This window comes from Dipteris shenzhenensis, chromosome 2 (assembly GCF_047967505.1).
Source record: "Dipteris shenzhenensis isolate YYH24624 ecotype China chromosome 2, Dip_SZ_1.0, whole genome shotgun sequence".
NCBI lineage: Eukaryota > Viridiplantae > Streptophyta > Polypodiopsida > Gleicheniales > Dipteridaceae > Dipteris > Dipteris shenzhenensis.
In genome coordinates this window covers 58,911,659-58,932,813 of record NC_141597.1, presented here as the reverse complement: position 1 = coordinate 58,932,813, position 21,155 = coordinate 58,911,659, and the positions used below count along the sequence as shown (strand labels likewise).

At 44.4% G+C, this 21,155-nt stretch overlaps 1 protein-coding gene across 5 annotated transcripts in view; it reads right to left on the bottom strand.

Moving 5' to 3' along the window:
* LOC147905059 (protein LOL1-like) overlaps positions 1-21,155 on the bottom strand; it is a 47,660-nt gene that overhangs the window by 5,009 nt on the left and 21,496 nt on the right. For 4 of the 5 annotated variants that reach the window (XR_015542625.1, XM_087389779.1, XM_087389775.1 and 1 more), the window contains exon 5: positions 19,932-20,003. The exons of the other annotated variant lie outside the window; for it this stretch is intronic. Coding sequence is in view for 3 of the 4 variants with exons in the window: in XM_087389779.1 (XP_087245905.1) it covers positions 19,932-20,003 (72 nt within the window). In the remaining variant the exon portion in view is untranslated. The remainder of the gene's footprint in view (positions 1-19,931; positions 20,004-21,155) is intronic. 5 annotated transcript variants of the gene reach the window in all.

The window sequence follows — 21,155 nt, the reverse complement described above, 5'->3', positions numbered from 1 at the left end:
GTCTTTGATAAGTGCTTTTCCATCTCTATAGACAGCCCATTTTCCTCCTTTATGAGCGTCCTTCACTTTATTCAGTTCTATGGAATTCATCTTGAGCTGAATTGGGGTGAGCTCCTCACAGATCCATACCTTGGTACCTCTCAGCTTATTAAGAATCTTGGTTCTTGCCCTCATATCATTTAGCTTGTACCCCAACAGGAGCAACGATGGATATGTTCTTTAAGTCCCACTCAATCTGAGGGGTTGCTGCTGTAATATTATCAATTTTTCCTTCCAGGCTTCCTTCATGCCAATTGAAGATAGTCATCCAATGCGTTGGCATCGTGCATTAGCAGCCCTCTTTTTTTCCTGCTCTTGTACTTCTGAATATACTTCACTTTTCTTGATTTTATTTTCCATTGTTGCTGAGATTTCCTCTTTATAGACTTGACCTGATTGGTAACCATGTTCTGGACTTTGGTCACCAACTGTGGTGTGGCTGCTGCTTCACTGTGTATCTGTAATACTTCCTATATGATTTCTTGCTTGCCATTGTTCTCCATCTCCTTTAGTTTTTCCCGAGGGCTGCAACCATGAGTCTAAGCTCCCTTACTTCCTGCTGTAGAAAATATTGCTCCCATGGGTCTAAGCTAATCCTCCGCTTCTAATGCAATGTGTATGGGCTGGGTGTTGCTGCGAGATCAGAGTAGGAGGGTTTACTGATAGGTGTTGTGGCAAAATTATTCACCTTTGGGAGCTCCATGATGGCCTGTGAATAAGCTGGGGGGCCCTTTCACTGTCTCTAACACCCCAGACTGAGCCAGGGGCTCAGCTCAGCCTGGGGTTGGGATGGGCTGCTGCTGCGTCCCCCCCGAACCTGACCTACGTGAAAGAAGGTTGATAGTGCCCCCCTCCGAGCTAGACGACGACGACCTGTTGCTGCTACTGTGACCCGACCTGTTTGGGGGGGGGGGCAAAGTACCAAACGTCAAAATGACTTACATCATCTGGAAAAAAACTCCCCAGAGAGAGTCAGGGGAGTGCCTACAGCAGCTCAGCCCCGAGTTATTGTAGCATGACGACATTCAAATACTAACTTAAAGGTGGCCTGAATAACACGAGAGAGAGAGAGAGAGAGAGAAAGAAAGATATTAACATCCACACGAGACCTCACGGGTCTATAACTGAGAGCCTATAAGGAAGTACAGCAGCTCAGCCCCAAATTATAGCATAACTACATTCAAGTACTATATTAAGCGTGGTCTGAATAACATCAGTTTAAGACTGAGAGTCTTTGGGGTTAGGTTTGAAATCTCTAATGAGTGCTTGCCCATCTCGATAAACTGCCCATTTACCTTCTTTCCTTGCTTCTTTCACTTTGATAAGTTCATTTTCCCTTTGTTTGAGTTGGGTCGGAGTGAGCTCTTCAGATATCGTAATCCTAGTACCCTTGAGCTTGTTGGTTTGTCTAAGGATCTTGGTTCTTAAAATCCTTTCTTTGAAATAAATCTGTGCTTGGTTTCCCTTTTGAGTGATAAGACTTATGTCCTTTTCATCCCAACCGATTTGTGGCACTACCTTCTTGAGTTGGGTAATCTTTTCCTCATCAATGCATTCCTCTTCCTCTTCCATTTCAAAATAGCTAAGGCGACTATCTTGCAATTCCCCAATACGTAAAATCTTCCTGTTACTTGCTATGGCTTGCTGCTCTCTTACCTCTATATAAACATCACATTTGTCAATCTTGTTATGTATTGTTGCTGTAATTTCCTGTCTCATGGATTTGAGCTGAGTGGTGATCATTTCTTGGATCCTTGGCTACAAGCTGTGGTGTAGGAGTTGCCATATTGCATTGCTGTAGGACTTCTTGGATTACCTCTTGTCTGCCTTCATTCTAATTTCTGAAACTATCTTCTCCAATGAAGCAATGCGGAGCTTTGCATCTCTGAGTTCTTGTTGTAGGAAGTAGATCCGCTCATGTGGATCAAGCTTGCTTTGTAATATGTGGAAAGTGTGAGAACTAAGGGAGAGAGAGCAGAGTGTGTGAGCAAGAGAGCAAGAGAGTAGGAGAGTGAGAGCTGAAAGCAATAGTTGCAATAGAAGAGTGTGATACAACTGAAGAGTGGGATAGGTTTTGTCTAAGTGCCAAAACCTTATCCTTCGGTAGTTAGTGAACTAACTATGGTTAGGGAGAAAAACCTGAGGGAAAAGTGCCCCTAACCTACTTATTACATTACATTGGTCACTGCTAAATTATAACAATAATTCTAACACCCCCCTGCAGTGCCAATGTCATGTACAAGGAAATGATCAATCACCAAAAGGAGATAAGTTTAGGGCACTGCGAAATGCCTCAAACTTTTCACGTGGAAGTGCTTTGGTGAAAATGTCTGCAACATTGTCATGTGTTGACACATAGATCATACCGATCTCTCCTGCATGCAACTTCTCTCTGACGTAGTGATAGTGAACCTCAATGTGCTTCGTGCGAGCATGAAACACAGGATTCTTTGCCACTGCAATAGCACTCTGACTATCATTGAGAATTGGAGAAGGACCCTCGAAGATCAGCAAATAAACGACGCAGCCAAACACATTCAACTGTCGCTGTGAAAGCTACCTTGTACTCAGCTTCACATGAGGAGGTAGCCACTGTAGGCTGTTTCTTGCTCAACCAAGAAATACAAGCTTTGCCCAAAAAGAAACAATTGCCACTTGTGGACTGCCTAGTGTCATAGTCTCCGGCCCAATCTGAGTCACTGTAGGCATGCATCTGCAAGTCACTCCCCCGGGAAACATCAAGCCAAAAAGACTTTGTACCTTGCAAGTAACGGAAGATGCGTTTTACAGCTTGCCAATGCATAGTCTTTGGGCTGTGCATATACCTACTCACCTGAGAAACTGCAAACTGAATATCAGGTCGTGTATTGCAGAGATAAATGAGGCATCCAACAGCCTGACTATAGAGTGTGACATCAATTGATTCACTTGCATCATGCATTGTAAGCTTCAGCCCCAGCTCCATGGGAGTAGCTATGGGCTTACAATCCTGCATGTTGAATCTGTCCAAGAGTTTCTGCACATACTTGGATTGAGACATAACGATGCCACTTTTCTCTTGAGTGAACTCGATCCCCAAATAAAAGTGTAGCAGCCACAAATCTGACATGTCAAAAGAGGTCTGCAATTCAGCTTTAAAATCTGCAATATTATCCTCATTTGACCCTGTGAGCAGTAAGTCATCTACATAAAGAATGGTGACTAAAATATCCCCCCCATCCTTCTTGATGTAGAGGGTGCTCTCAGTTGGACTATTGTGCAACCCCTTGCTGGTCAGAAAGGCATGAATTTTAGCATACCATGCATGTGGGGTTTGTTTCAACCCATACAAAGCTTTATTCAGCTTGCATACCTGAAGTGCATTTCCTGAAATTTTAAAGCCCGGAGGAAACTCAACGGGCACATGAGCATATGCAAGGCATCCAAAAACACGAAAATTATCCACAGAAGGCTTTCTCCCTTTCCAAACTTCATAGGGAGTCTTGGTCTTCAAAGCTTTTGTGGGAGCCCGATTCAAAACATAATTGGCACACATGAGACCTTCAAGCCAAAATTTGTGAGGCAATTTTTTGCTTTTTAGCATGCATCTATCCATCTCCATAAGAGTACGATTTTTCCTCTCAGCTTTGCCATTTTGCTGAGGGGTTAGCCTCACTGTAAGCTCATGTGCAATGCCCTTGTCTTTCAAAAATGCATCAAAATCTGTAGACAAATACTCCCCTCCTCTATCTGTGCGTAATGTCTTTATCTTGAGTCCTGATTCATTCTCAACCATGCTGCAAAGTGTTTGAAAACCATAAACACTTCTGATTTGCGTTTCAGCCCATAAACCCAAGTGTAGTTGGAGTAGTCATCTATAAAAGTGACAAAGTAAAGATGACCACCCAATGATGGAGTCCTCATGGGACCACAGACATCACTATGAATAAGCTGTAATTTTCGAACAGCTTTTACTGATCCATCCTTCTTGAAAGGAAATCTGTGCATTTTACCAAGAATGCACCCTTCATAGGCATGTGGAGGAGGTGTTTCAAGAGGAGGCAATGCATCAACCATAGCATGTTTTTGAAGTGTCATCAAGCTGCCATAATGCATGTGTCCATATCTGGCATGCCATAACTCCGCATTCTGCATAGCAGCAGTAGGAGTGGAAACTGCGAGAGCATGTGCTGGTCTTTTCTCATACATATCAAGCTGAAAAAGACCACGTAACAAAGTGCCAGACAATCTCAAGGCATAGTCATTCTCTCTGTCATGGACTGCACACTTGTCATCTTCAAAAATGACCTGAAATCCAGCTCTGTTAAGAGTGGACACTGAAAGTAGATTTTTTGTGATACCAAGCACATACAAGACATCATAAATTTTGAATGTTGAGCCACCAATGGCTGTAAGTTCAACTTCTCCTGTACCACGAACTGAATAGGAGAGTTGTTGGCACATGTGACCTTTTTACCAACGGGAGGTGGATGCAGAGATGTGAAAAGACACTTCCTGGAAGTGATATGCTTTGAGGCACCGCTATCAAAATACCATGTATTAGTGTCTCATTGACACTGAAAGCTGACGCATCCTTGGAAGAATCATAACTGCATGTCAGAAAAGCATAAGAGTCATCATCACAAGTGGCTGTAATATCCGGAGCAGCCAACTGAGAGTCTGAAATGCAAGACAAGAAGGCATAGTCGTGTTCCACAAAGTTGGCTGTAGCTTCCTCATTGTCAGATGCATGAGGAGCTGAATCTGAAACAGCCATACCGGAGCTGTTTTTCTTTTCTTTTGCAAGCCTCTTCTTGCATTCTCCAATGTAATGACCTGGCTTTTTGCAGTAATGACATATACCCTTCTTCTTGGGCTTACCTACATCACCCTTAGCCTTTTGAGAAGGCTGTCGTGAACCACTGGAAGGCTGATTTGCTGATGTCTTTGCTTGTCCCTTTCCTTTAGGGTTGAATTTTGAAAGCATGGCATGTTCACCTGCTCGTGAAGCCATGTTTTTCCTGGTCTGCTCTTCCTGCAACAGAAGTCCTATCAACTCGTGAAAATTGAGAGGATTTGCACCCCCCCTCAATGACAAATTTAGCGAGGTATGAAAGCTGAGATAAGACTCAGGAAGAGAATTCAAAGTAGTGGTAATCATCTCTGAATCAGGAATGATCTCATCAATATTCAGCAATTGCTCTCGTAAATCCTGTAGCTTTGTGAGGTGCACTGACATGGAGTCACCCTCTTCCATATGTGTATGAGACAATTCTCTTTTCAAAAAAGACACCCTGGCATCATTCCGAGCTGCATACATGCTCTCCAAAATATCCCATGCTGCCTTTGAGGTCTTACACGACCGGATATGCGGAATGATGAATCTTTTCACTGAAAGAGAAATACACGACAAAGCTAAAGCATCACGTGAATCCCATCTCTTTTGCTCTGGAGTAGTAACTATAGCTGCACCAATAACTTGTCCCTGCAGCTGTACCCTGTGCACGACATCTGCCTCCTCCTTGCTGGGGAGGGATATTAGGTGCCACATTTGCTGGCCGGATCTCATCCCCATTTACATAGTCCCACAAATTACGGGAAATCAGAATGTTGCGTACCATAAAACTCCAGAGGGAGTAGTTGGTACCATCCAGCTTATCCTCTTGTGAGAGACCACTGAACTGGAAATCATTCTAATTTTGCTGGGCCATGTCTGAGAAAGAAAATACAGCAAATGCAAATCTGAATTCCCTTGCTGGGAATGGAGTGCACAATTCCCAAAAAAAATACAGCCAAACACTGGCTGAAAATGCAACTCAAATCTCTGTAATGTCTCTGTCAGAAATCTGCCAGAGCATCCAATCTCTCCCAAAACCTGCCAAAAGTGCTTCAAAACACTTACAGAAAGGCAGTGTGAACTGAAACCTGCAAACTTGCTCTCCCAACACAAAAGCCCCAATTTGTGGCTTGAAATTACAACCAGAAAGGGGCAAATGGTTTGAAAGCCCCAAAGGTTGTACAAATCGCTCTTTGCCTGCAAAATCCCCAAATTTCACTGCAAAATTGCAGTGTAATTGCAAAAGCCCCAATTTTCTGCAAGAAATTACACCTGAAAGGCACAAATGAACTAAAAGCCCCAAAATTTTTGCAATTCTCTGCAGCAAATACAAAAGCCCTAAATTTGACAAAATTCCCAATACACAAAATGTGTCCAAATATGCACACAAAATGGCTTGCAAAGCAAAAAGTACTGAACTGACAATACATTATATGTACGGACGGTACAGCTTATGTACGGCCTGTACGACGAAATGCACAGAACTGACAACAACGTGTACGGCTTGTGTCACGATCTGTGACGTATTCCTTTCTCTATTTCTAGACTTATGGATGGTTTGATGAATGGACACTTGTGGAAGGGTATGCCCTTTCGACGGGACACTTGCCTTTTCGACGGGACACTTCCTAATGAGGCACAACCCTTCATAAGAGACATTCTAATGAAGAGACATTTGTAATGTACCCTCTCATCAAGGGTCACACCCTTCACAAGGGGTACACACCTCTTCATGCACACACCCTTTGGAGTACACACCTTTTCATGTGTGACTCTTCACTTTCTATATAAGAGAGGCCCAATTGTATGGATGACACACTACATCTACCCTACAGATATTCAAGCAATACAATTATTCCTTGTTCTCTGCTATCTCAGTCTCCTTTCTGTTCCTTAGCACATTTCTAAATAGAGTAAATCTAGGATTTCTTACAGTGGTATCAGAGCAAAATTCGCTCCTGCCTGTAGGAAATGCCCCCCACCTTCTAGCGCCGATCTGATACATCTTTTCTGCTAGAAGTTTATCTGTGCACATTGTGCATGGAAGAGATGGAGAGGATGAGCGTAAAAATTTTAAACGCCTACCCTGCCTAAAGTCATCTATGGCCTCTCCATCTCCCTCACATCACAAGTTGATGTGAATGGACATGACAAAAATCGTGTCTTTCCACGTGCTTGGGCTGTCCCAAAACCAAGGGACGCACCTTTTCCACCATGGGACACACCTTTTGATGAAGAGTCTCAACTCCTCACTCAAGGGACACACCCCATCGTGGACAAAAGGACATACCTATTCATGTAGGGACATCCCTTTTAAAAACAGGGATACACCCCTTCATGAAAAGGTGCACCTATTCCAAGGGTCACACCCCTTCGAATAGGCACACCTTTTAGGCCCCAAGTACCTACAAAAGGGTACCTAGAGGGGTAAAAAGGGAAAAAAATAAACCCATCCCCTACCCTTAGGATTACCCTAGCTACCTAGGGTTAACTAAACCCCCCATTTAATTTTTGGGGCAACTAACCCATTAGGCAGCCCCCAACGAAAAGTCGCAGCCTCTTCTCCAACAAAAAACTGCACGTACGGATTTCCGTACCACCTGCGCCAGCCCGTACAGCCAGCCATTACCCTCGCCGTACAGTTCTGCGCAGCCTGGCCGTACAGCCCTGCGCAAGCCCTCGCCATACTGCATTCCAGCCTGCGCCTTACAAATCGCCAGCCTGCACCGTACGGATTTCTGGCAGCCTGCGCAGCACCAGCCCTGCACGTACGGACTTGCCGTACAGCCTGCATCAGCCCTGCGATGTACCATCAGCAGCCTGCCGTACAGCCCTGCGCACGTTTTCTGCCGTACAGCAAGCCTGCGCTGTCCTGCCCACAGCCCTGCGCCATTCTGTACGACCAGCCCTGCACACATCGTTTGGCCTCGCCAGCCCCCCCCTCCTGCGCAGTCCTTGACCAGCCAGGCTTTTCGCTCCTGCCTTTCCTGCGCAGTCCAGCCCTGGGAAATGCTAGAGCCTCACCATTGACAGCCTGCAGCCCCTTGTTTCGCCATTTTTGGTCCTGCCAAATCAGCACCAGTTGCAGCTCCTCGCGCAATGAAGACAGCCTGTTGACAGCCCGGACCAAACAAGTATCGATCGCTCCTCGCAAATTGCACCATGGATCTCCGGACACCGATTTGCAGCCTTCTTCTACGCAACAACTTGGCAGGTTAAATTATTGCCAGGTGGAGTCTTTCCAATCTGCTTTTAAGGATTCTTTTCCTTTTAACAAATTACAGCAAATGAAAGAATCCACCTTAAAGCATGGAAGCCCCTGGTAATTCACCTGCCATTTCAAGGACACCTCAGGCATCAGCTACCACACAATATCGTGTTCAAATTGCACAGCCAGCCCATTTCGGAGCCTTTGCATCTTGGGTCTTCTGTGTCACGTGCCCTCCTCGTGACTTGGACCACATCCTCTACCTTCTGCGTGAGGCACCTCAGTTACATTATTTCCTCAGCACAGTACAGGTTGTGTTCCACGAGACACGAAGATATCCTGAACTCGATATTCCTCAAGAGTTTGCTGTTCATTTTTGAAGAGAATTTTACCCCTCACCTTCGGCATCTCCAGGGTACTCTCTACCTCCTTCAGCTCCCAGATATCCTCCTCTACAGGTCGTACCTTCTCCAAGTCAGTATTTACACTCTGAAGGCACTCCCTCTCCTGGATATCCTCCATTTCCGACAGCAGCTCCCTATCCCTTCTTAGATCCGTGGACTCTGCAACCCAATCCTGTCCTCTCACGAGCAGTAACACCACTTTCGGCATCACCAGTGTTACCTCAAACAGGACCTCCCTTACCAGATTTCCACGGGTGGTTCCATCCTGCCTCGCCTGCCCCCTCCAACATGAGCAACCTCAGGGAGCAGCCCGAATCCTCTTCCAGGAATACAAACTAGAGCGCAAGTTCGCGCTTTTCTCACAGGGATCTCCGATATGTCGCACAGCTCGCGTGAAGCCTCTCCAGAGATCAAAGAATCAAGTCCAAAAAAGACCCCTAAAGTCAACGTTCAAGGCGAATCACTATTGCAACTTCAAATATCCCAGCTTCAGGACAGCATCTCCGACTTGGTTCAGAAAGTTCAACAACTTCAGGATTCTCGAAGTACCACACATACAGAGGATGACGTGACGCAATGAGACGACTATGCGGATTCATTCCCACCAGAGGTAGAAAACACTGAACTACGTGCCCTCTACCGTTTACTTCAAGCTTCCAAAACTAAAAGACTTGACATCAAACTTCCGGAAGCCTACACTAGTCAACGCAATCGCCGAACAGTTGACCAATGGCTCGCAAAAATGCGCATGTATTTTGATACTGTTGACCTCACTGAAGGCAAAAAGATCGCCTTGGCAGCCTCCCTCCTCAAGGATACAACCTTTCTATGGTGGCAAAGACGCTTAAAGGACGAAAAAAGTGTGTTAACATGGGAACGTTTTGAACACGTGCTCCGTAAGCAGTTTATACCTGCCAATGCGGACTTCCAAGCACGTTCAAAACTTCGACAGTTGGAGCAAACGGGTTCCCTGTCTTCGTACATCTCTCAGTTCACCACATTGGTGCTGGAAATTGATGGTTTAACTGAGGATGATCGCCTTCATGCTTTCATCTCAGGCCTAAATCCCTCGTTACGCATTGATGTTCTTAAAGCAAACATCACCACCACAGATGGCGCTATTGCTTACGCAGAGCGCATTACAAATTTCCAAAACACAGGGAAGCAGAGTGCTAATCGCACACAGAACTCTCCTATGGCCAAAGGTGCTCGCCCTCAAGATAACACCAGGTTTCGAAAAAACTTCGCTAATCAAGGTCAGCGACAGTCTCAAGATCCCAGAAGCCTCAGAAATCATTTGCTGGATTCCAACAGAAGCACTCCTCCAAGGATCGCGCTTCTTCTTCTTCACAAAGTCATTACCGACATCCCCAACATAAAGGTGCGGCCACTGACAAGAAGAACAGCTCCAGCACAAAAGGACTTTGTACCATCTGTACAAGCGACCATAGATGGTTCGATTGTCCCAAGCGCCCAAAGCAAAATTCCAATATGGAACCTAGCACTTCCCAAAAAGAAGATGCTACCTCAGCACAAGACAAGAAAGGCAAAGCTGTTCGAATGGCGAATACCATCCACCTGAGCCTTGCCAGCAACCCCGAACCTTCCCTGGCCACTCAAGTACTTTGTGTTCAAGGATCGATTCGTGGAACAACGGTCACCATCCTCATCGACAGTGGCTGTTCTCATAATTTCCTAGCCAGTTCTGTGGTCGATAAACTTCGGTTGACCACCAGTCCTAGTCTCATGGACTATCAGATTGAACTCGCAAATGGAACAACTTTCTTGTGCAACACCAGGAGTAAAAACTTGTCTTTTCGCATCCAACATTATACGGACAAGTTGAACTTCGACATTATGCCTCTTTCTCGGTACGATGTCATACTCGGACAACAGTGGCTCTACGACTATGATCCATCAATCAGCTTTCGCAGCCATACTATCCAGTTTGTCCACCAGGGAAAACTTGAGCTAACTGGTTCTAGGGACTCTCCTTCAACCCCAGTTGCATCTGTCCTACAAGTAAAGAAGTGGGTTCGTAAACGTCAAGTAAAGACTTCACTTCTGTTGGTTACGGCAGTAGAGGAGACACCAACAAAGGATCCTCCTGAATACCTCAACCAACCTTTTTTCCAGCCCTACCTGGATATTTTTCCACAGGAATTGCCAAAGCAGTTACCACCTCGACGAGTGGATCATCCAATCGAACTTATTCCCGGCAGTAATCCACCGTCGAAACCTCCCTATCGAGTTTCTTACACTCAAAATGAAGAAATCCAAAGACAGGTCACCGAACTACTCGACAAAGGTCACATTCGGCCCAGTCGCAGCCCTTTCGGATCTCCTGTACTACTTGTGGAAAAAAAGAACAAGTCAATGCGCCTCTGCATCGACTACCGAGCCCTCAACAAGCTCACTATCAAAAACAAGTATCCATTGCCTCGCATCGATGACCTCTTCGATCAACTTCTACATGCAACACAATTCTCAAAGATTGATCTTCGTTCAGGTTATCATCAAATCCGCATACGAGAAGGTGATGAATACAAGACAGCTTTTCGAACAAAGTATGGACACTATGAATGTTTGGTCATGCCTTTTGGGTTAAACAATGCCCCGGCCACATTCATGACATTAATGAACGACATCTTCAGGCCTTTCCTCGATCAGTTCGTCATCGTTTACCTCGATGACATCCTCGTTTTCAGCACATCCCTACATGAGCACAAACAACATCTTCACCAAGTTTTTGAAGTTCTCCGCGCAAATTCTCTCTACATCTTGATGCAAGAAGGCAGAGTTATTGCTTTTGACAGCCATAAACATTCTGATATCCAAACCCGATATCCGGTTTATGATAAGGAGTTTCTTGTTGTTGTACATGCTTATCGCTCTTGAAAACATTATCTCATGGTGCCGACTCTGTGGTCAAGACAGACCATCACTCTCTCAAGTATATCTTTACTCAGCCAGTCATGAACGCTCGTCAAGCACGCTGGGTTGAGTTTCTCGCCAACTTTCACATGACCATTGAGTACATACCAGGACTACACAATGTAGTTGCAGATGCTCTCAGTAGGTTACCTCTAGCATCAGCCATGGTAATCTCTATCTTATCTGTGGATGTTCCGAATTCATTCAAAGGAAAGTATTTCAATGATAAAGACTTCAGCACCGCAGTACAGGTTCTTTCAAAAGATCAACCTTCGACTTCCGAACAGAAGATTTTCTCTTCCTATTCTTATACGGACGACCTTCTGTACTATCAAGATCGCGTCTGTGTACCACATGACAAGGATGTTCAACGTCTTTTGTTAAAAGAGCATCATGTAGTTCCTTATGCTGCCCATCCAGGCATCAACAAGACTTATCGGTTACTCAGTGCAACATACTACTGGCCTCAGATGAAAAGCGATGTCATCAAAATGGTTACATCTTGCTTATCTTGTCAACAAATGAAAGCAAGCCGACGACTTCCAACAGGACTTCTTCAGCCTCTTCCAGTTCCAACTAAAAGGTGGGAAAGTATTTCCATGGATTTCATTACAACACTACCACGATCCTCCAGAGGTAACACTCAGATTATGGTAATTGTTGATCGATTGTCCAAAATGGCACACTTTGTTGCTTGCAAAAGCAATGCACAGGCTCCGGACATAGCTTAACTTTTCATACAACACATCTTCCGACACCATGGATTACCCAAGAATATCATATCCGACAGAGATCCTAAGTTTACCAGTCACTTTTGGATTTCCCTGTTCGAATCTTTGGGTACAACTCTACTGTTCAGTTCAGCCTACCACCCAAAATCAGATGGCCAGACTGAAAGAGTCAACCAAGTTCTGGAAGAAATGCTTCGACATTATGTTCAGTCACGCCTAGCAGCTTGGGAAGAGTATCTGCCACTCCTTGAGTTTGCTTATAATAACTCTTTCCATAGCGCCATCAGCATGACTCCATTCCAAGCAGCTTATGGACACACTCCAATTGTACCCACGAATTTTGTACTTCAACATCGTGTTGGGGTAAAGGCACATTGCCACCCTTTAAAAAGTTATGACCCCTATGACTGTCTTAAGACAGTCATAGGGTGAATCCCTAATCCTAATAAAACTTTTGAGTTTGTGGTGTGGCTCGACACTTTTGACACACCCACACTTCTTGTGTCTCCCTCTCCAAACGTTCCACCTCTCTCTCTTTCCCTCACAAGTGGTATCAGAGCCTTCCTCTCCCTCTCACTCCGGTCTACCCCTCCCTCTCCCCTCGGGCCTCGTGCCCTCAGCAGCGAGCAGGACGCGGCAACAGCGAGCAGGGCAACAGCGCGCGAGCAGGGCGCATCAGGGGGAAGTGAATCCTCAATACTGAACATAAAGAAATTGGAAGGGGCACACAATTATGCATTATGGGCAGAACAGTGTTTGAATGTACTTCTGCTAAAGAAGATTTCTAAGCCCATAAGGGTGAAGGGTGTCAAGCCATCTGGGATGGCAGATGATGAGTGGGAGGAGCTTGATTTGTCCGCAAGGGCGGCTATCATGCTTACTCTCACTGATTCTCTTGTGTTCAATGTTCAGGCAGAAAAGACCTCTTATGGCCTATGGCAGAGGCTAGAAGAGTTATATGCCCAAAAGAGCTCAGCCAGTAAGGTTTATTGGTTGAAGAAGCTTGTCGACCTTCGCATGAAGGAAGGCACAGCTATGACCTCACACTTGAGTGAGTTCAATGCCATCTTTACACAGCTTATCGCACAGGGATTGAACCTTGATAAGGAGTTCAAGGCTACTTTCTTGTTGTGTACCCTCCCTGAGAGTTGGGACACTTTCAAGACCACTTTGTCAAATTCAAATGTCACTCTTATGTATGCTGATGTGGAGAGCTCTCTCCTTATGGAGGAGATGAGCAGGAAGAATAATATGGGCAGCAAGTCTTCCAATGCTTTGCAGGTACAGGCAAGAGGTAGGACTCAGCAGAAGGGGAGATCTGCTGGCAAGTCCAAATCCCGCAGTCATTCCCGTGGCAAAAAGGATATTGAATGCTTTTACTGTGGCAAGAAGGGACATGTGAAGTCTAAGTGCTTCAAGTTTATACGGGATCAGAAAGCCAAGAAGGCTGAGACAAAGGATGCAGGCAGTGGAAGCAAAGGCAAAGGCAAGGCCAAGGCAGATGACTTGGATGCAGTGAATGTTGCAACAGAGGACAGTGACAGTGACAGTGACAGACATGATGTATCAGCTGTAATTGCACATACATTGGTTGTTGATGGCCATGACATGCACACGTGGCTCTTGGATTCAGGTGCTTCTTTTCATGTTACGCCTCATAGGGAGTGGTTTACTTCCTACACAGGTACTCATGGAGTTGTTCACCTTGGGAATAACTATGCATGTCAGATTGCAGGGATTGGCAGTATACAGATAGTATTCCCTGACGGACGCATATTTATGCTTGATGGTGTTCGCCATGTGCCGCAAATCAAGAAAAATCTGATTAGCACTGGCTTGTTGGATGACAGTGGTTATCACACCACATTTGGGGATTCCAAATGGGTAATTACTGATGGCCAGGTTATAGTGGCTGAGGGTTATAAGAGTGATACCTTGTACCCTCTATGTTTCCAATTTAGGAAATCATGTTGTTGCCATAACCGAGCTGCCGAAGGTTTCATTGTGGCATAGCTGGTTGGGACACATGTCCGTTAAAGGAATGCAAGAACTGTCACGTTTGGGTTAAGTGCCGTCTCTCTCATTTTCAGATTTGCCTACTTGTGATCATTGCATTTTTGGAAAGCATTCTATGACTCCTCATAAGAGGAGAACTCCCCAGAATAGAGCACCGCTTGATCTAGTGCACACTGATTTGTGTGAGATGCCACAACTATCACTAGGGGGTGCAAAGTATTTCATTACTTTTATTGATGATGCCACACGCAAAGTGTGGGTCTATTTCTTGAAGCATAAGAGCGATGCCTTAGATGCTTTCAAGAAGTTTGTCGCTCAGGTTGAGAATCGGACAGGACGTAGGCTGAAATGCCTCAGATCCGATAACGGGGGTGAGTATGTGTCGCATGCTTTTGTACAGTTATGCGAAGCTAAGGGCATTAAACAGGAACTCACAGCCCCGCATAATGCATCTCAAAATGGTGTGAGTGAGCGGATGAATGGAACTATTCAGGACAAAGTTCGATGTATGTTGTCTTATGCTGCATTGCCCCATGGCTTTTGGGCAGAAGCCGTGCAAACAGCAGTTCACCTAATTAACAGGTCGCCGAACAAGGCTTTGGAGCTGAAAGTGCCAGAGGAGGTGTGGTCTGGCAAGCCACCTTCATATAAGCACTTACGTGTGTTTGGCTGCGAGTGCTTTGCTCATGTACGCAAAGAACTGCGCACCAAACTCGAGCCAAAGTCTTTCAGATGCATCTTCATGGGTTACGGTGACGAAGGTGAAATCGGGTACAGGTTATGGGATCCTATCAAACGGAAGATTATACGCAGCAATGACGTCATCTTTAAAGAGGATAGTGTACACAAAGAACCCGTGTAACCTGTGGAATACAGGAGGGTTGTTTATGATGATGTCGGACAGCAAAGAATGCCCATTAATATGCAGCAGCAGGCTGCTGTAAATAACCCTGTTCAAGAGGGTATACAGGCTGAAAATCAGCCAGACAATTTTGCCAATGATGCACCACTGGATATGTCAGCAGATGGCACTGTAGGACAGCCAAATATGGTGGTACAGCCACCCGTCATGCATGACGAACAGGCTAGACAGCAGCCTAATACGGAGCATTTTGTTAGGAGGAGCACCCGTGTACAACGGCCTCCTGACAGGTTTGTTCCAGGAGCCAATAATGTGGCTGATTTTATCATGCTGACAGATTGTGGTGAGCCTTCCAGCTTCAAGGAAACTATGGGAAGAACAGAGAAAAGGAAGTGGGAGAAAGCCATGCAATCAGAAATGGACTCCCTACTTCAAAATGATACATGGGACTTGGTGCAGCTACCTGCAGGCAGAAAGGTTTTGCCATGCAAGTGGGTTTACAAAGTCAAAGTGGATTCAAATGCTTTACCGAGGTATAAGGCCAGATTGGTTGCCAAGGGATTTAAGCAGGAGAAGGGCATTGACTTTGATGAGATCTTTTCCCCTGTAGTCAAGATGACTACTTTGAGAGCAGTGTTAGCTCTTGTTGCTCATGAGGACATGGATTTATGTCAGATGGATGTGAAGACTGCTTTTCTTCACGGAGATCTCCATGATGAGATCTACATGAGTCAGCCAGAGGGATATGCTGTTAAAGTGAAAGAGCAGCTTGTGTGTAAGCTCAAGAGGAGCTTGTATGGACTCAAGCAGGTGCCAAGGGAATGGTACAAGAAGTTTGATGCCTTCATGCAGTCCCAAGGGTATCATAGGTGTGAGACCGATCATTGCTTGTACACCAAACGGGCAAAGGATGGTAGTTTGATACTACTCATTCTATATGTGGATGACATGCTGATTGCCAGCAAATCTCAGCAGGAGATCATTGCTTTGAAGAAGCAACTACATAAGTCTTTTGACATGAAAGACTTGGGTGATGCAAATCACATACTAGGTATGCGGATTACTCGTGACAGGTCTAAGGGACTTTTGTTTCTGTCACAGGAAGAGTACATTGGCAAGGTACTGCAGAGGTTTAATATGGAGGGGGGGAAGTCTATTAGTACTCCGTTGCCTCCACATTTAAAACTCAGCAGTAAGGACAGCCCCAGATCAGATGATGATAAGGCTGAGATGGCCAAGGTTCCGTATGCATCTGCAGTTGGTTCTTTGATGTATGCCATGGTTGCCACTCGTCCGGATATTGCTTTTGCGGTGGGAGTCATCAGCAGGTATATGGCAAATCCAGGCAAGCGGCACTGGGAAGCAGTAAAAGGCGTCTTGAGGTATCTCAAGGGTACCAAAGACTTGTGCATATGCTATGGTAGGCAGGATGCATTGGTGCGTGGTTTTACAGATTCAAATTATGCAGGAAATGCAGATAACCGGAAGTCTACTACCGGTTATATTTTTACATTTGCAGGAGGTGCTATATCATGGGTGTCTCGGTTGCAGAAATGCATTGCACTGTCAACCACTGAAGCTGAATATGTTGCAGCCACTGAGGCTTGCAAGGAAGCAATATGGCTTACTCGGCTGGTGGGAGATTTGGGCATTACAGGAGATATGCCAGTTTTGCATTGTGATAGTCAGAGTGCTATCATGTTGGCAAAGAATCCGGTCTTTCATCAGAAGACCAAGCGTGAAATACCATTTCATCAGGGAGGTACTGGAAGACAAGCGGCTTGAGCTTGTGAAGGTGCATACTGATGATAATCCTGTAGATTTGCTCACTAAGAGCTTGCCTACAGAGCGGTTTGCACATTGTCGCCACATCATGGGATTAGGATGAGACCATTCTTATTTTATGGTCTTGTATACAATAACTGTATATTGCTGTAATTTTTATTCTTTTCTCCCCTTTAGGCACATTGGCCTTTAGGTGGGAGGTTGTTGGGGTAAAGGCACATTGCCACCCTTTAAAAAGTTATGACCCCTATGACTGTCTTAAGACAGTCATAGGGTGAATCCCTAATCCTAATAAAACTTTTGAGTTTGTGGTGTGGCTCAACACTTTTGACACACCCACACTTCTTGTGTCTCCCTCTCCAAACGTTCCACCTCTCTCTCTTTCCCTCACACATCGAGTGGCCCTACCTGATCAACTGGTTCAAGAAATGCAGGACATTCTACTGCAAGTCAGGGATCACATGCGAAAAGCGCAAGAGCGGTATCAACGGTCTGCCAACACACATAGACGTCACCTGGAATTTAACACTGGTGACATGGTGCTATTATTTGTAGCCCCACATCGCTATAAAACGGTTAAGTCTGTGTTTCCTAAGTTGCGACCAAGATACTATGGACCTTTCCGGATCGTCAAGAAAAATTCACCTTTAAGTTACAAATTGGAATTACCACCATCATGGGGTAAAATCCATCCAACATTTCATATTTCTTGGCTAAAGACGTACATTCCAGGCGATGAAGCACTTTCTCCTGCAGGTGATTATGTCCCAGAAATCGAAGACGATTATGTTCTCCTTATTCCTGAGCGTATTCTGGACCATCGACAGCGAGAGACTCAACATCGACTTATCACGGAATTCCTTGTTCTTTGGCGAGATCTGGACGACTCCGACGCTACTTGGCAGTCTGATGAAGACTTACAGCTGTACCCTGACATTTTACAGCAGTATTTTCAGAATCTACCATGATATTTTCTACATCAGTTCATTATCTCCACCAGGGTCTTCTTTTGAGTGGGAGGGGATGTCACGATCTGTGACGTATTCCTTTCTCTATTTCTAGACTTATGGATGGTTTGATGAATGGACACTTGTGGAAGGGTATGCCCTTTCGACGGGACACTTGCCTTTTCGACGGGACACTTCCTAATGAGGCACAACTCTTCACAAGAGACATTCTAATGAAAAGACATTCCTATTGTAATGTACCCTCTCATCAAGGGTCACACCCTTCACAAGGGGTACACACCTCTTCATGCACACACCCTTTGGAGTAGAGAGGCATAGCGGAGGGGAGGCGTAGCGGAGAGGGAGAGAAGAAGAAGAAGAAGAAGAAGAAGAAAATATTATCGTCCTCTAAAGACCAAAACCGGCCTATGGGACCTGAGCAATACAATATCACAAGTACATGAAAGCTCCTCCCGAAGATGGGAGGGTGGAAAGAGAAACCACCTTCTAGGATTCAGGTGGATTCCTATGCTTGAAGAGCTTATACACAAATGTTCCTAAAGCTGAAGGTGACCCTTTATGCAGCAAATCAGCCAGTTTGTTATGTCCCTCAAGGAGGTGATTGAACTCTTCCCTAATGTGTGCATAGTGAGGGCATATCATTACCATGTGTTCTTCTGTTTCAACCATACCTTGATCACATAGTTGGCATATTCTACTCTCCCTTGGCATCTTTTTCCATCCCCCTGTTTCTATTTGCAGCTGGTGTGATCGGGTGCGAAGTGAGGCTAAAGCCCTCCGTTTATGCACTGCTATAGGTGTACATATGTACTTCTGCGTTGTTGTCTCCCTTCCTGTATAAATTGACCAATATTCGGGGTTGATATATGTGCGATAGTACTCAAATTTATCTTTGTTTTCTGCTGTTTGCCATTTCCTGTGTAGTGCATTCAGCAGGTCATAATGAAAAGCCTCTTCATCAATCTCCTCTGAAGAGTAGTTTAAATACTCTTCTACTTCCCACTTCTTGAACCATCTGCGAGAGAGAGAGAGAGAGAGAGAGAGATGTATTAACATCTGCGAGAGGCCTCGCAGGCCTATGAGACAAAATACACGCCAAAAAGGTAACTCTTACAAGCTGACGAGGGCTAGAGCAAAGGGTTCACTAAGACCCTTGCTGAAAGATAAAAAGCTCAAGTGCTAAAACTAATGAATCAAGTGTTGAAATGTTAGAGTAGCAAAAGCCAAATAACGAAGAAGTGTCAGGTGCTCAGAGCTAGCACTCCTGGTACATGTTCAGGTTCCGCAGAAGGTTCACAAACTCCTTCATGAGACTCTCGAAAGACTTTATCAAGGCCAAGCTTACAAAGAGACATTTTGGAGTTGCCACATGACTAAAGCCCATTTATGACTTGTTTATTAACTTCATCTTCCATCCAAATAAGATCTCTCTACAACTTCTCAACCACTCACATAAAGCCTTCTCAAGGAATGTCCAACATCCATAACCCACCACAAAACATTGACTCTTGGCAAAATTTATTCACATTGTTATGCGCACTCAAAACAAGCAATAGGAGTTTCCAGCAACACTCAATGTATGCCTAAAGAGTTCTTTCACCTGTACCTATCTCAAGTTTTTCAATCAAGGCCAACTGTAAAAGAGAAGGAGAATCGTCACAACCCATCTAGTACCACTGATAACAAAATTGAAGCTTAGTATGTGTGTTATTTTGACTTAACTCTATAAGATTAGGATCTATAAGATTAAGAACCCGTACAAATATAATTAATCAGAAAGTTTGGTCAACCCTAGCATGATTAGGGATGTTGAGCTAGTCATAAGACTATCACGATGTTATCTGCTATCATACTACCCATGTAGTAATCCACTGTTGGTGTGTCCATTGCAAGAAGATGAAGCATTTCCAAGCCCATGATGACATCTGAACAATAAATATAAAGAGGATTCCTCCTACTTGTTCCATTTGCAATTGAGGATTTTGCAAGATTAAAACCAGTAAAGCCAAATTAAACAATGTGAAATCAGCTACATTTTGCTACAACAAACCCAAACCAATATGCCAATAAGACAACTCAAACATTGAAAAAGATGGTTGATAATAAGACCATACAACCATACACTACCAAAGAACTAAATAAGTATAATCATAACATTATCAATAAACCTGTGGAGCTGGGGATGATTGCATCGAAGAGGGTGGCCTCTGTGTTGGAAGCGGCATCCTTGTATTGCTCATCTAGAAGCACCATCAGCCACAACTATCCACATCAGTTGCAATCCCTTTTTACATAATATTAAAATTCGCACATATGCTAAGCAAACAATAGGTCTAATCATAACATCTACACCTAACACTCTTTTTAGCATCTTGTACTCCGAACAAGCGCTTATTTTAAAAAATTGTTAAAATAAGCCACGACACCTTCACCAAGAAAAGAGTAACACTCTTTTTAGCATCCTGTACTCCGAACAAGCGCTTATTTTAAAAAATTGTTAAAATAAGCCACGACACCTTCACCAAGAAAAGAGAACCTTTTTGTCATGAACATCCGCTAAGATTCATCAAAGAACATTCCACTTGAGTGAATTGATTCAAAAAAATCTGAAATAGATCCCATATAGCTTTAATTGTCCTTGCTTACAAAGGAGGACCTAAAGATTATGAGGAGGCTGTGAACTAGACCTAAACTAGCATCCTGTAGACTGGAACTTTCCCATAGATTATCTCTAAGGGTTGTCACCCTTTTCTTGGCCTTTTCTTGTGCTAAGCCTCCTCTCATCCTTTTGTTCTCTCTGCTCTATCTTGCAAATAGTGATCATCTAAAGGTTGACTAGTAAGTATGCATGGACAAGAGAGAACTAGGTGGATCAGAACTTGAGAGGCTCGAAAAGGCCAACAATGTGATGACACGGTGTTCTTCTTGCACGACAATGTACAACATCGTGATAGAGTAGCAAGAGAGCATTTACAGCTAGTTCTTAGGTTAGATGGGCACATGGAAAGTTTGGAGCTGAATTTTGAGGAAGTATACGTTGCTTGAGGATGACGATTTGAGTAAGAGGGTGAAGGAGTGTAGGTTTTTGAAGGCTAGGAACCACGAGAAATGGAGCGGGAAGTTATTGCTCTTTTTAGTTATCTTATCTTTTACCCATTTAAAATCCAGCCTTTTCTTTGTCGAATCATGAATAGGTGAGGACGTATAAGCACATCAGTGAATAAATCTCTTGTAGTAAGACATGATTGAACTCCATCTACCGTCTTGAAATCTGGCCATTTTAAAATTAGGTTCAACATATTAGGATCCATCCTAACTTATTGAGTAACAATGTGACCTTGAAATCCTTTCCTTGCGAGGAAATTGCACTTAGCATTCACATAAATTTGATT